We start from the raw sequence: 15,846 nt of genomic DNA, 5'->3' as shown, positions 1-15,846 counted from the left end.
CACTCGTTTCGATCGACCTCCGTCTTCGGAAACTCGAAAAGCTTGTTTGTCTCCGACCTGCATCCCTCGACGCAACATTTTCGGCCACCTAGCACCGGACGGTACGCATGGCGAACAGAACCAGTTCCTATAATTTTTTTATTTATATAAATATACATCATACAAAAATTCGTACGGCCCTAATGCAGTCCTACCCTAATGTACATCCTTATGTATCTGTGGACTTTTGAAGCATTGAAATCTATTTATAAGTCGCAAGCAACCCAACTAATATACAGTCATGTGAAAATTAATAGGAACACAACATTTTGACTATTTCCCATTGATTCTTTAATGTTTATACATTTTTTTTTTAAATACAGCTCATTAGGCCGTATGCATAAAAACTAAGCAATTGCTTTTTCTTAAAATTTGATACCTTGCACTTAAGTTTGTTTGAACAAATTGAATAAAAAGTCTTAAGCAAATGCTTAGGTTTTATGCATACTTCCCATTGTCTAACAAAAACCACATAAGTCCAAATTTCACACTTTGTAGAAAATTAGAAAAATTCAACAAAATTTTATAACAAACTTTTTATTACGATTTTCTAAAAAAATTCTAAGTATACAGTTTCATAGCCCATTAAATTCTAGCTTAAGAAAGTGCAAATTTCAAGTAGCTAAAAATTCGCGTTGATTTTTGATAATTTTTTGGCGGATAGTCTTTATTTTCTTCCATACAAAAAAAATTGTTGAACACACAACAACATTATCAAAATTCAACGCGAATTTTAAGTACTTGAATCTTGCACTTAAACTTTGGACCTACATATATTGTTTTTGTTAGATAATGAGCTGTATTTCTATAATAAAATAATAAACCGTAAACAAACAATAGTCAAAATAATTTGCCTTATTTTAATTTATAATTAATTTCCGCGATTACTTAAATTCAATTACAAATTACCAAGGATATTCAAAAAAAATAGAAGTGATTTCGATAGTTCTCTCTTTTGCACTGCGACTTAAGTGTCAAACGTACATATGCATGCATTTGAAATCGTATAAAAAATTTTATTTCCATGTTTTATATTCGTTAACCCTAAAATCAGCTACCTACAAAGAGAGCTAAATTTTGTTGTCACTTCTACCTTTTTGAATATATCAATTATAATTACAATTAACAAAAGCATGGCTATTTTTTATACCGGCACTGTATACAACGTTACGAAAAAATCAAATATAATTTATAAAAGCATAAATTTTTTTTTACTCTCATTGTATATCGATGGCTGAGTGGAAGATCGACCTATCTCGGCTGCCAGTTCGAAAACATTCTATCTCAAAAAACTTTTCAAGAACGCCCTATTTCAGAATTTTATTGAAAAACACCCTATTTCAGAATTCGGTTCAAAAACGCCCTATCTCACTTCAAACTTCAAAATGTATTGAACATATGCTGAGATAGAGCGTTTTTTAATCGGCAGCTGAGATAGGGCGTTTTTAAAACGAATTCTGAAATAGGGCGTTCTAGAAAAGTTTTTTGAGATAGAATGTTTTCGAACTGGCTGCCGAGATACGTCGATCTTCCACTCAGCCATCGATATACACATGTATGCATAGTTACATTTATATTATAAATGGTTATGTACAATCAATAAACGTATATGTATACCGCAACACCTTTAACTCTAATAGGCATCTACATATGTACAAATATATGTATATACAGTGGTCTTGTGGGTTGTCTCTTGTTTATTTAATGTTCACTATTTTTATTTTATTTTTTATATACAACAAACACCATATAAATTTAAATTTAAAACTTTGTACAAAAACTATAAAAATTCAGCAAATTTTCACCAAAATTTCAAACTATTTAAGCAGAATATTTAGAAAAAGTCTTGGTATGCAGTTTTGTAGCCCATTTAATTAAAGTCCAATGAAGTACAAGTTTCAAGTTGGTAAAAAATCTCGTTGATTTTTGGCAATTTTTTGTCTGGTAGTATCCTCCATATGTATAAAAGAAAATTGTCGACCATACTTTGTATGGAAGAAACTTGAAACAACTTCAACCAAAAAAATGTTCAAAAATCAACGAGATTTTATACCAACTTGAAACTTGCACTTCATTAGTCTAGAATTAAATGGGCTATAAAACTGCATACCTACAAAGATTTAAATTTATATAAAAAATAAACATCTACACCCAAATTCATAAAAAATAAGACTTTAACTTAAGTCGAGAATTTTTATGAAAATGTCACTTTATAAAAATCTAATTCTATTTTATTTTTTTTTTATGAATAAGGCCATAAATAAACAAAACACAAATAGCTAAAACTGATTCAAAATATTTTTTGGGCAACTGTACATACATATGAGTATATGTGCATACATATGTATATATGTATGTATTTTGTATGTACCGCAGTGATAGATTCATGTACTAAGTTAATAATATTTAATAACAAGAGTGACACTTACCAAGCTGTAGTGTGGGAACCGCATTTTTTTTTAACAATTTTGGTCCTACTGCATCCTGCTCAAAATGTTTCGTACATAAAAACGAATTCGTAGGAGGCAGACCCCAATTAGCATCAGTCAGCGACATCCCAAGATTCTCCTTCCACTTTTTCTGCATCTCCCTGTCGATCGGGAAAGCAAACATACGCGTAGTTACATTGCTGTTGTGGCATCCAGGAGCACGGCACTTCCTTATTGGCGGCATTTTAATATTTAAAATAAATATTGATGAAAATTTTTTATTTATTTAGCGCGATAAAATATTTGCGACCGATCACTTCTCACAACTGATAGCTTTTGACGCAATCATAAAAGTAAATTACCGGCGGAACTATACTTACCACAAATCCACGTTTTTACCGTTGTACAAATTAACGGCACTTAAAAGGGGTAACGTTTTGCCGCATTTATATGGATAGCAATGAGATATGTATCTATGCAACAAGGCAATTCAAGGAAAAAAGAGAAAGAAATCTTGTTTTGCCGTTTACCGTTAGAAGGGGTATCGTTTTGCCGCATTTATATGGATACACCTGCGTTCAACTAATTAGCAACGAAATTCAAAATGATATTGTTTGCAAATTTTATAAATTTTTTTATTTTTAATAATTTTCATTTAAAATATAGTTCAATCTGTAACAGAAACCACAATAATAAAAGTTTCAAAGCATGCAAAAATTGAAAAACACAAAAAAAAAAATAAATAAAATTTCCAAAAATTGTCATCAAAATTTAAAAATGTTTAATTAGCATATTTAGAAAATTCTTGAGTATGCAGTTTTGTAGCCCATTAAATTTTAGTCTAAGAAAGTGCAAGTCTCAAGTCGTTAAAAGTTACCGTTAATTTTTTAGATTTTTTTTCATATAAAAAAATGTCGATCATGTGTCATATAGAAGAAAATTTTTGCAAGCTTTGAAACTAGTATCATTCTGGTTTCTGTTACAAATTGAATTATACTTTAAATGAAACTTATTAAAAATAAAAAAATTTACATAATTTGCAAACAATATCATTTTGAATTTCGTTCCTAATTAGTTGAACACAGGTTATGTATCTATGCAACAAGGCAATTCAAGGAAAAAAAGAGAAATCTTATTTTGCCGTTTACCGTTAGAAGGGGTAACGTTTTGCTGCATTTATAAGAATACCAATGACCACTGTTGCCAACTTGGTGCTTTTCGCACTGAATTTAGTGCTTTTCTATATTAAAAACGCGAAAATTTTTCAGTTTGGTGATTTGTTCTTTTCTTTTAGTTTGAAGACACCAAATCTGTAAATCTTAAAAAAATAGGAGCAAAATTTATAACAAAAATAAGTTTCTTTTGATAGGAATTGTAGAAAAAATTTATCAAAACGAAGAAAAATTTAACATTTACATGGAGAATGATTGTTAATTTCCTGTAAATTTCCATATAGAATTCAAAATATTTAAATTATTTTTCACTTAAATTGCTTTCGTGAAATTGGCTGTTAAATACTCGGAAAAAGTTTATCAATTTTGCTTAAATCTAAGAGCAAATCAGAAAATAAGAACAATAAGGTTACCGTCGCTTGAACGAAAATATGTGAATTTATAGAAAACAGAACAAATTCGACCGTCGAACAAGAATCGGCATCTCTACAATAAAATTTTTTATGCATACAAAGTCCATTAAATAATCAAACAAAAATTTGGTGCTCTTTCGAAAAAAAAACTGGAATTTTCTTGGGTTTTAGTGCTTTTCCAAATTCAAAAATTGCCAACTCTGCCAAAGAGATTTGCAACAAGGCAATCCAATGAAAAAGGAGAAATCTTATTTTACCGTTTTTTATCAGTTCTGCCACAACTATAAAAATAACTCTAACACCTACATATATACATACATATACATGTCAAAAGACAAGAGGAAATTTGTACCACCGTCCCAACAAGCAAAATTAACTTAAAGCAGGTTTTTTTAGAAGTTTACTAAAAAATAAACATAAAGCTTAAAAAACAATCATTCTTGGTTTATAAAAGCTTAAAAAACGTAATATTATCGAAAGGACACCTTGTTTATAAGCGTGTGAATTTAAATTTGGATTAAATTTAAAAAAGATAGTATTTTTTATGATAAAAACATAACAAGGTAAAACCATTGAGAGGCAGTCTGACGTTTGCCAACAATATAATTTTAAAATCAAAACTCAAACTCACACACACAATCTCATTTTCAATCTCAAACAACAACAATTGTGAACAATTTAATTTTTTTATTTTCAGTTTTATATGATTTTAAAATGTTGGCAAACGTCAGAAAAAAATCATGGCCGATGAAATGAGAGAATGAATTTACCTTGTAATGTTTTTATCATGGTATTTTTTTTTTTTGGTGTTGCCGTAAATGTTTGCATTTTAAAGTTAAGTGATTTATAAATATTCGCCTCCCACACTTCTAAAAGTTTTATTTGAAAAAACTGAAATTAAACTTTATTCTAAAAACGCTTACTTAATACTTAATATAGCAAGCCTAGTTCAAGTTGCTTTTAAAAACACTTACAAAAATGCTTGTCGCGTATTTACGTAGAATTATTAATTTTGAGTAAATTTTCTAATATTTAATCCTCAAAATATATAAATACATATACAAAAATATCACTATTTGTATGCAGAAATTAATGTTTCTGCATTCACCTGCAATCTAGCAACATATGTATACCCAGATACTTGCAACATACCACAATGTTATCATAACAGAATATTTACGTTTTTTGCTGTTAACTCTTGTGGTGAAATTCTATGGATTTATTTTTCAGCCAAACAATTTTACGTTCCAAAAATTTGCACCTTCTCTATCTATCTAAGTTCTCTGGTTTTAGCGACGAAAATTTAGCGTAGCGATTGTCAGAATTCTACTGCAGCACTACCAGCAGACATTGACAGCAGTTGGTCACGCCTATTTCTGTTTTATCGTTTCTTTTGACCGCATGTGTACTATTTACATTAATAACAATTTATGTATGTATTGATTTTTATGCTTTATATTACCCACCATGCATAGCATGAGAAATAGGCAACAATCGTCAATGGTAACAAATTGGCGACTCAACGATTTATTGCTATGGTGACAAATCGGCAACATAATTTCTTTCATGTCAACTTTGGAATAAATAAATTATCAAAAATTCCCAAACTTATAAATTTCGCGTCAACAGTATTACCCAAAATCGTCTAATTTATACTGAACACAGAATTGAAAAAATAGGAAGCCCCATAAGCGAAAGAAAGAATTAATTCCGTTTCTAAGTTCCAATTTTTATTAAAAAGAATAAAATTATTCCAAATATCGCCTGAAGCGATAAAAAACGACTCATTCAGGTAATAAGAAACCGACCCGCCCAGGCGACTTGCCTTCGGCGGACGTTTTAGAGCGACTGGTAATAGGAAATCGATACGATGACAATATTACCGGCAATAAATTTGTTTCCGAGGACGAGACGTTTTCTTATTGCCGGCACCAAAAATTGTTTGGTGGGTAATTTCAGTTACCTGATTCAAGTTTCTAATAAGTTCACAAAAGTATTTGAAAACTTGTATCAGCTATACAGCGTTGCCACAGACACATTTTTTTTCCTACCAAAATTTCCTACCATAACCAACCAAAACTTACCAACCATTTTTTTGAGTTTTAATATATATTTTTTCAATGACAAATTTTTTAAAAACATACATAGCTAACATAACATTTAGTAAAACTAAAACACAGCTAGTACAATAAAAACAAATTAACTGCATATAACAATTCATTTTACTATACATACATACATATCGTCATTAGATACGAATAAAGACGCGAGCTCAAAAGTTGACCGCGAAAAAAGACGCTTAAAAAATTTTGGCGAAGAAGGACTCTTAGGGCCTGTTACTCAATGTCTGGTTAACACTAATCTGCGGTTAAACATCTTTATCAACGTGTTCGACTCCATGCATACAACAGGGAGTCGGTATCGTCGATAACTATGTTTAGGGAGCGTCTCATTACGCTGCATTACAATATGCTGCGTAGCAAAATTCTGCATTATGTAAAAAAATTCTACTCGAACAAAATTCTGTTTTTTTTTTAATTCTGCTTTTTTTAATTCTTCTTTTTCAAAATTCTGCTTTTTGAAATTCTGTCTCCCAAAATTCTACTTTTCGCACTTTCGTCTTTCAAAATTCTGCTTTTGTGGTAGAGAAAATGTGAAAAAATTTACCATATTCGCATCTGTGGCTTAAACCTCCATTTAACTTTTTATTTTCAATATATGTTAACAATATTTTGTTTTAGTAAATTATAATATTTTTTGCAATTCTCTTTAAAAAAGCTGTGTGGCTTAAGTCACTTCTTTTTTTAATAGTTCTTCTAAGCTGTTTATTTTTTTTTATCACTTGTTTTTTCTTTCTTATTCTTTCTCCATTTTCCTTTCTGTAAATTTGGGTTTTCGCAAAAATAACTTCTTTCTGTAAATTCAATACAAGATTATAAAACTTTGATTTGCTTCTACCAACAACTACTTTTAGCCGACGATGCCACGCTTCGACACTATTTTGTGTTCTAGGAAAGGTTTCTGTTTCCGATGCATTGTTGTCATATACTGACCAAATCTCAGGAGAATATTTTGGGTTATCATTATTTCCAGCAATGTAATTTTTGTCAAACCAAATCAAAATACTTTTGACGTCTTCATCTTGGGAGTAATTAAATAAAGTTTCGAAATAATTCGGTACTTCGCTTGGCGGTACGAAAGCTAAACTTTTGATCATGCGAATTTGCAGAGCGAAATCTTCTGAATTGCCATACTTCCGAACCAATCTATACATAAACAACATTCTATTAGTATTACAAAAAAATCAAATATGAAAGGGGGTTTAAGTTACTTCTCTTTCTGAATTTTTCTCCATATGATTTGTCCAAAATGGAACAAACAGCCGCGTAAATCAGTATTTGGAAAACTTTCTTTAATCCCCGATATGATACCCATTTCGAAATCGCAAACTATACGTGAAGGGCTTAGATTTAATTCAAAGCTAGATGCAATCGCCAACAACTCGTGAAAAACGGCTCTATACGACTTCAACGTTTTCTTGCTCATTAAGCAAAAAACGAGAGGTACGATTTCGCCATGTATTCTGCCATGTATGGAAAAAAGTTGCCTCATAACGGGAGGCACGACATGAAAAGTACCATCAACAGCCCAGCAGTTGCTGGTGCTTAGCAGTTGCAATGAAGATTTTGTGCCAAAAATTATAAAAAAATCGTTATCTACCCACTTTTCTGACAAACCAAAAAGTTCGCCTTCAAGGACATATAAATTCAGTGGCATGTCAATCTCATCTAACGTATTTGGTTCTTTCATTTTCACCATTTTATTCCTTGTCCGCATTATTTTATTTCTTTGAGCAAGCTTGGAAGGCAAAGAATCGCGGCTGTTGCTTGGCGTTAGTACAACGGATTCTCTTATAATCTGGCTAGGTGGAAGGCAACTGTTTTCAGCCATTTCTCTCAGCCTAAAATTAGCATCGCGAACACATTTTTCTACTGCCTCCGGGCTATGCGAATGTTCGCCGGATTTTTTTGTTATGCAATGCATGTTGTCTTTTATTATTGTAACCAGCCGCGACTTACAATGACACACTATTCTTTTGGAACAAGACCAATTATGTGAACCCTTTTTAGTTATTTTCTCTAAATAATAGGAATAACCATTAACACTTAACATGTCTCTGTTTTTATTGGATTTTAAAATAATTATTTGAGACATGCTTACGAATATATTAAACCACGCTTTACGACGAAAATAGAGCACAAAACAAAAAGTAAATGAAGCTTTTAAGAACCGTTCTAGTAGGAAGTGGTGAAATAATAATAGTAATTTCACCACTATGGTAAGAGCCATTAGCGGGGTTTACACGATCATTCTTGTATGCAAACATGTGTGACGTGGTGAAAAGTATGACCGCGTGAACGTACAAAAAGTTTTTATTCATGTTCGCGAGTTTTTTGTTTTTGTCCAAAAAAAAATTATGTAAACAAAATTCTGTATTAAAATATAATGTAAACAATGTTAAAGAGGACATGTCATTACTTGAAAAGTGCGCACTTATAATATAATGTAAACAATGTTAAAGAGGACATGTCATTACTTGAAAAGTGCGCACTTTTCAAGTAATGACATGTCCTCTTTAACATTGTTTACATTATATTTTAATACAGAATTTTGCAATTCAGTATTTTGAAAAGCAGAATTGTCAAAAGCAGAATTTTCAAAAAGCAGAATTTTCAAAAAGCAGAATTTTGAAAACCAGAATTTTTTTAAGCAGAATTTCGTGTTCCGAATTTTGTACTGGCAGAATTTCGATACCAACCCCTATGTTTAACCGTAGTGTTAACCAGACATTGAGTTACCGGTCCTTAACATAGGCGAGGGCAAAGAAAGACGCGTTAACCTCTTTGACGGCGAAGAAAGACGAAGAAGACTTATTTTCGCGGTCAACTATGTTTGCGAGTATACGAATTCCCCAAAGAGTTTTTTCCGGAATGATGTTGAATCCATTTTTACGCGTCTTTTTTCGCAAATTTTTTTCACGCATCCTTTTTCGCCGTCAAAACACCCGAGCGTATTTATTCCTCTCAAGTGACTATATTATTATTATTACGTCGGAGATACCCGCGTTGCGACCTAAGAAGATATATTGTGCTAAATCCTAATTGTAATCGCTCCAACCTTAGCCTATTTAAAAAGATCAGCACTTTGGATGAAAATTTTTGATGGAGAAGACAATCCTTTTCAAAGGTGCATCAATCTACTATACATGCTTCGTGGACAGGCACATAGAATATACTCTGGGGTTTCCTTCACCGGCCCACAAAACCTACATCAGTCTCTACAGAAAGACCCTTTAATTCAAGGTATCTTTCGGAGTTCCTCCTGAAAAGTTATGAATCTCTTTGATTGATCTGAGGAATCATGTTTGCGGCCGCCGTTATACGAACGCACCGGTGAAATATTCATGTAAACAAAATTGCTAAAATGTTTGGAGATACATATTTTCTATTTTTCTCAAATAACTATTACTCGTAGTCCCGAAACCTACCAAATTCCAATCAAGCCTACCAACCTACCAAATGGAAAAAAACCGACCAGTTTTGGTAGGAAAAGCCCATGTTTGGAAACACTGCAGCCAAAGCACACTTTATTTTCCCTCAACAATGATTTGATTTAACTAACAATATTATCCAATCAAGATTGTGATTTTGGAATTATTCAGCCTTATCATGAGTTTCATTTTCCCCGAACCGGTTCACTTTTCACTCTTGGTTTCCATGGTTTTACTATGGGCGGATGACAAATTTTCGGGTGAACTTTTTTTCAGGCGAAACTCAGGATAAGGCAGATTAACAAATCTACATTTGTCCCACCTAAAAGGCTCAAGTAAATTGTAGACTTTTGCGAACTACTCGTACTTTAAAACATATTCTGCCTTATCCTGAGTTTCGTCCGAAAAAATTTCACCCGAAAATTTTTATTCCACTCATAGTAAATATATGGAAATCAAAATTGGAAAGTGAACCGGTTCGGGGAAAATGAAACTCATGATAAGGCCAATTATGCTAATTGTGTAATTACCAATTGAAATAAATATGTAATTTACCTTTCATTGAAATAGTTTCCGCTTTTACTGCAAAATCCATCTCTGATAAATTAATGCGATAATTACAGCTTTGATTTGCAATATCGAAGACTTTTGTTTGCTTTTCACTTGTGATTACTATATATTGTCTATCTGTCAAAGAATCTAACCCAATGCTAGGGCTTCCACTTACGCCACTACTGCTAGCATTGCTACTACTGCTGTAAATATTTCCACCCGGAGTACTTGATATTGTGTTGGCAGTTGTCGGTGTAAAAGTAGGGCTCGTTTTACTGCTACTCTTTGTTGGGGTTCCTTAAATTGTAAAAATAATAATACAACATAAGTGTATGTTTTAGCATTTAGTATTTATGAATATTCAGTAAGTTTTAAATAAATGCATACAAAAATTTAGGCGGAACCTGAATCATCTAAGCTTTTGTTCTGTACTGAGAACTACTTTGGATACATACTTTTAAGTATTTAATAGCCGATAATTTTCAAAATCGGGTACTTTTAGAATCGGTTGCGTTGTTTTAATGAAACCAATTTTAAAATTTCAAAATGTCTACTGAGTTCAAACTTTCGGGTTTTCCACAGATTTTCTTTGGGTTTGTATTTGTTTTCTTAAACTAATACTTACGATCTTTCTTCTCATCTCGCCAAGCCTCAGACGAATATGGAATCAATGAGCCGAATGAGTCTAAAAATGACATTGATGTAATTGAACCCTTTAAACGAACCAGTGGGCCCCCTGCAAATCGCACAATTGAAGTTATTGGCCATTAAACTTATTATTTATTATAATAAATTAAGTTAAAAAAGCATATATTACCATTAATTGCCACTAACACAGGTTGTGCTTTTCGTAACTCTTTATCCGGTAGAGTTATCAGAAGAGTTAAAATAGATCCGAAACTGGTACCGATCCAAAGTGTAGGAACAAGTGTTAAAGTATCTGTTAAATAGATTTTAATATTATATTACAGAAAATATTCAGTCATAACGGAAATTTCATACCCATCCCCTGGGGCTTCGCGCCAATTATACTCCCGGGGGAAATTACTGTGGTCGAGTACAACATGAAAATAGGATCCGCATAGTTCCTGAACACTACATTTTTTAAAATCAAAAAACTTTTACTTTCGTACTCGATGTTATTATCTATACTATATATAACAGAGGCCATCAAAAATGGGAAAAGTTGTTTGTGTGGCAAACGTTAAAGCTGCCTTTGATATACTTTTTTGTGCGGATTAAGAATCCGTAAGTATAAACTTTCCATCAGCTCCAAATTTTGAGAAAAACGAGGCCAAAGTGGCAAACAAATTTTTTTTTAATATTTTAGAAGGTCTAGCAAAGAAACAACTCTCTACTTATGCCTTAATTAAGGCTAGAACTCTCGAGTACTATCCGTGAAAATACCACCCCTGCACCTTGACTTGATGGTCACTTATGTATGTATAGTCATTTATTGAACAGCAGAAACTGATTTTGGCGAAGTTTGAGTACCTACTGCAATTAAACCAAAAGGAGGTAGAACCCTAAGCTTAAATTAAAACTTGAACTTTCGACTACAATCCCTTAAAATACGATCCCCGCCCCTTGACCTAAGGTCATTTATAAATATTTATCGAACAGCAAAAACTGATTATGGCACAATTTTGTTTCTTCAATAGCACAATTTTCCAGTATTTTTTCATTGTTCAATAATGTTTAAGCGACTTATGCATTTCCCGCATAAACAAAGAACAGCGAACACACACACGCACTTGTATTGCACTCCCGCCCAAAACCAAGTGCAGCGAATAAACACACGCACTTGTGTTTAAAAATAATTCGCTCGTTCTTCATTGGGTATGCATTTTTTTTTATGCACTTCTCAACTGCCGCAGAACAAAATCTACTAAAGTAGTTAATTGCTGGCACCCCAAATCATGCTCAACAATCTCGCTTGATGCATCACCACTCCTCCGGAGTGGTTTTAAACAGCAAAAGCCAAAGCGCTACAAGCTGTTGGGGCTCTGTATGACTTTCAGCATACAGAGGTGGTACAAAAGCTACCATTGGTCACAGCGCCTACCCAATTTTTGAACTTGAATAAATAACCGGTTCTCAACACTCCCGCTTGACGCACACCCCCAAAAACTCGTACAGAGTTTAAGCGGCAAAGCCACAGCGCTACAAGCCGTAGGGACTCTGCATGACTTACAACCATGCAGAGGTGGTAACTGATGGTTATCATTGGCTCCGACGCCTACCCAAAAAATTTTTGCTTTAATAAATTGTTATGCAAAAACATTTATCCTGGTCCTGCCTTCACACTGAGTTATTCAAATAAATGACCCTAAGTGACCATCAGGACCAGGTGAAGGGATGGTATTTTCCGTAATAGTAGTCTTGACGTCTAACTTTAATTTAAGCCTAAGAGGAAGGTCCTATTACCTTTTGTTTATTTACCAGAGCTTCTCAAATATTGCAAAATACGCGATTTTTTTACACTTTTACCTCGTTTTTCTCAAAATCTGGACCTGATGGATAGTTTATACTACGAATTCGTAATCAGCACAAAAAAGGTCTCAAAAACAGCTTTAAAATTTGCCGCACCAAAATCAGTATTGCCTTGATAATTTATTCGATTTTAAAAATCCAACATGTTTAAAATAATGGCCATCATGCATAAAAATATATCCACAAAGATCTTAATATACATATGGTGCATGAGGACATAAGAATGCTATGCACCAGTTACTCAGCACGGTTAATGAACCGCCAAAATCGACTAGCGAGAGATATTCTTAGCCCCAGATATGCGAGAAGAATAAAAATAAAAATTTTTCCGATATAATCAAATTATGTGCAATATAATAAATTTTGATATCCGAAATATGTATGTAAATATATCAATTTCGGCTCTGGAACTCCTAACATGAAATCCAGTATCCGGGCGGCTCGGAAAGTAGTCCTTTCCGACCGAACACAGCGTACTGGGTTGTAATTAATCAAATATAGAGAAGCTAACGCGCAGACCTAGACCTTTCCACCTACCCAGGCAGCGCGGCTCAGGAAGTCGTACTTTCAGACCGTCTGTCCAGCACGATATCCAGCGATCCCGCTGCTCGGAATCTTGTCCCTTCCGACAGCCTCAACAACTGCATTTTACACATTCGCAGAGAGTCCACTCTAATATTGTTGAAATGGCTCTAAGTCTGTCTAATTAGAGTGCGGACAATAACCGGCTGTTAGCTTCAGGCGCTAAGCGGCTAAGTAGTATATCAAACAAATTGATGGGCCTTCAACAAGTACTGCTCAAAGTCTTATAACAACCTAGAAATAATTTCAGATTCCTCCAGCGAAAGTGAAGACTCGTCTAAATTGTTACCTAAAGAGAGAACAAATCGTAAATCACTGGAAAGTGTCGGTAATGCAGTGAATAGGAACAATTTAGATTGTACTTTTCAACCTAAATTGAACTGTGAAATATAAATGGGCGCGCGGTTAAGTGAACAACTATTTTTTTAGAAGCTTTAAGTAGTTTTTATCTTTTGTATTGCACAAAAAAGAAAATACAGAAAAATGTCAGTATAAATATCTTTGATTTTGGTAAAATTAAAGAATTGTGCCCGATGAGCTAGAAAAAGGAAAAAGTGGGTGTGGCTCGCCTCTTATTCTTGATTTTGATGGTATTAATTTGGTTTTGCTGCAAATTAAAAGGAGCGGTGCAAGGGGTGGTAAAAGTGGAATTTTCAATTCAATATTTTCAAAAACTTATTTTTCGAAAATTATTGAACCAATTTTGAAAACGTTGATATGGTTGGAAAGGTAATTGAAATGCCTTTCATTAAGTATGTATATCTATAAAAATAATATATGTATATTTCGACAAAAATGAGATTATGTCCTTTTTTAAATCAAAATGTATGTTCTTCTTAAAAAAATTATAAGATATGTATATCAGAACAAAACAATATTAAAAAAATAGTGAAAGTTTGGAAAACATCAGTCTTTCAATATAGTTAACTACGTATCTTTTTAAGAAAAATATACATTTTTATTTAAAAAATTGCTATTATTTAGTTTGTTTAGTATACAATATCAGGTATTTCAATTCCCTTTCCAACCCTATCCACGTTTTGAAAATCGGTACAGTAATTTTCGAAATATAAGCTTTTGAAAATAGTGAAAAGTCTACTTTTGCAAACCCCTAGCACCGCCCCTATTAATTTGCACCAAACAACTTTTATACCGTTAGAAACAATGGAAGGAGGCGAACCATGTCCACTTTTATGTTTTTATGTTTTATGTTTTCAATTATATCCAAACAATTTAGGTTGTCAAATGAACTCGCACAGTTTTAGCAGTTGTTTTCCCAAATTGTAGCAGTGTTGGAAATTTCCCGTGGAATATTAGGTTAAGTACTAAAATTTAGATCAACGCGCACACAGCCTAAAGCTCAATTGAAGGCCTATTAGTAGGAGAGCCCAAGAGGGGATTCGGGAATATACTCTAGCGCGTCAGATTAACATATGTGGGATACCCTGCATCCTGTTGAGTACCTCTGCCAAATCTATGCCATCTGTATAGAGCCGCGCGCATAGGACAGCTGATCAGAATAGAAAAAAAAGTTGATAGGTGGATTTACACGAGCTCATCAGATCAACAAATAGTGGGTTAATTACATGCTTAAAAGTGTGCATTTCAATACTCTGACGATTTGAGCGTGACGAAGGGGATTGGGAGGGTCGCAAACTTAAAAAAAAAAAAAACGTTACCTTGACATTCTCGAGCGCGGTCAATTTTTTTTTATTATGAAGCAAACAGCTGAGGATAACGGGAAGTATATAATCTGACGATTTCCACAAGCCGGAGTAACGAAAACCGTCAACAAATATTGTCGCGTGCACTTGCGGTTTTTCAAAACCCCAGCGGACCAAATGCTCGCAAATGATACCAGTCACGCTAAAGGCTTGTGTGTTGCTTCGCTGCATATGTACATAAGTATGTGCATTTCGAATCAAAACCTTTATCTAAATTTGAGCTGGGCGATGAAATTACATGTGTAATTAAATGCGTCTACGATTACGTTTACTTTAATCCCAGTTTCAAAATAGTTTGAATTAGGATTGAAAGAATCGTAAATCGAAGGAGTATTAGATTAAAATTTTATTAAGAAAAATTAGTAGCACATGATGTAACTTTTAGCTCAACAAATATCAGTCAAAAATTACTTTTTTAACTTATGTACAGTCAGTCAATAAAGTTAAGGTACAGCGAATTTTTTACAATACGAGCAACTATTTTTTAAATATTTTATTTTTCGCTAATTTTTTATAAAAATATGGTTAATTCTACAATAAATACCCCAAAAATCAGAATTCCAAACCTTGTGTAAAATTAAAGAAAATTCTGCAAAATTTCATTCAAATATTGTACTTTTTATTGGCGCTCTCTAGAAAAAGTTGAGTATGCAGTTTTTAGCCCATTAAATTTAAGTATAACAAGTGCTTTGAGGTAGCTAGGACTTACCATAGATTTTCAGCAATTTTTTTTAAGGTATCGCTCATTTTCTCCATATAAAATAATGTTTGATAATTTTTTTACATATATGGAAAAAATGTGCGACACCTTCAACAAAAAAATTTCCCAAAAATCAATAGTAATTCTAAGTTGTTGTAGAATTAAAAATATTTTTATAAAAAATTATCGAA

The 15,846-nt window shown here is 33.0% G+C and overlaps 1 protein-coding gene across 1 annotated transcript in view; it reads right to left on the bottom strand.

The window, feature by feature from the left end:
• Positions 1-10,113: 10,113 nt before the first annotated feature.
• The window catches only part of LOC118755845 (syntaxin-binding protein 5), a gene marked incomplete at its 5' end in the record, with an annotated part of 814,838 nt that continues 809,105 nt past the window's right edge, over positions 10,114-15,846 (bottom strand). The window contains 4 exon segments of the mRNA XM_036490656.1: positions 10,114-10,118; positions 10,160-10,453; positions 10,782-10,892; positions 10,974-11,096. Coding sequence (XP_036346549.1) covers positions 10,114-10,118; positions 10,160-10,453; positions 10,782-10,892; positions 10,974-11,096 — 533 coding nt within the window.

This window comes from Rhagoletis pomonella, unplaced genomic scaffold, assembly GCF_013731165.1.
Source record: "Rhagoletis pomonella isolate Grant_MI unplaced genomic scaffold, Rhpom_1.0 Rhpom_scaffold_00002, whole genome shotgun sequence".
Classification (NCBI taxonomy): domain Eukaryota; kingdom Metazoa; phylum Arthropoda; class Insecta; order Diptera; family Tephritidae; genus Rhagoletis; species Rhagoletis pomonella.
This window is presented reverse-complemented; position numbering and strand designations above follow the sequence as displayed.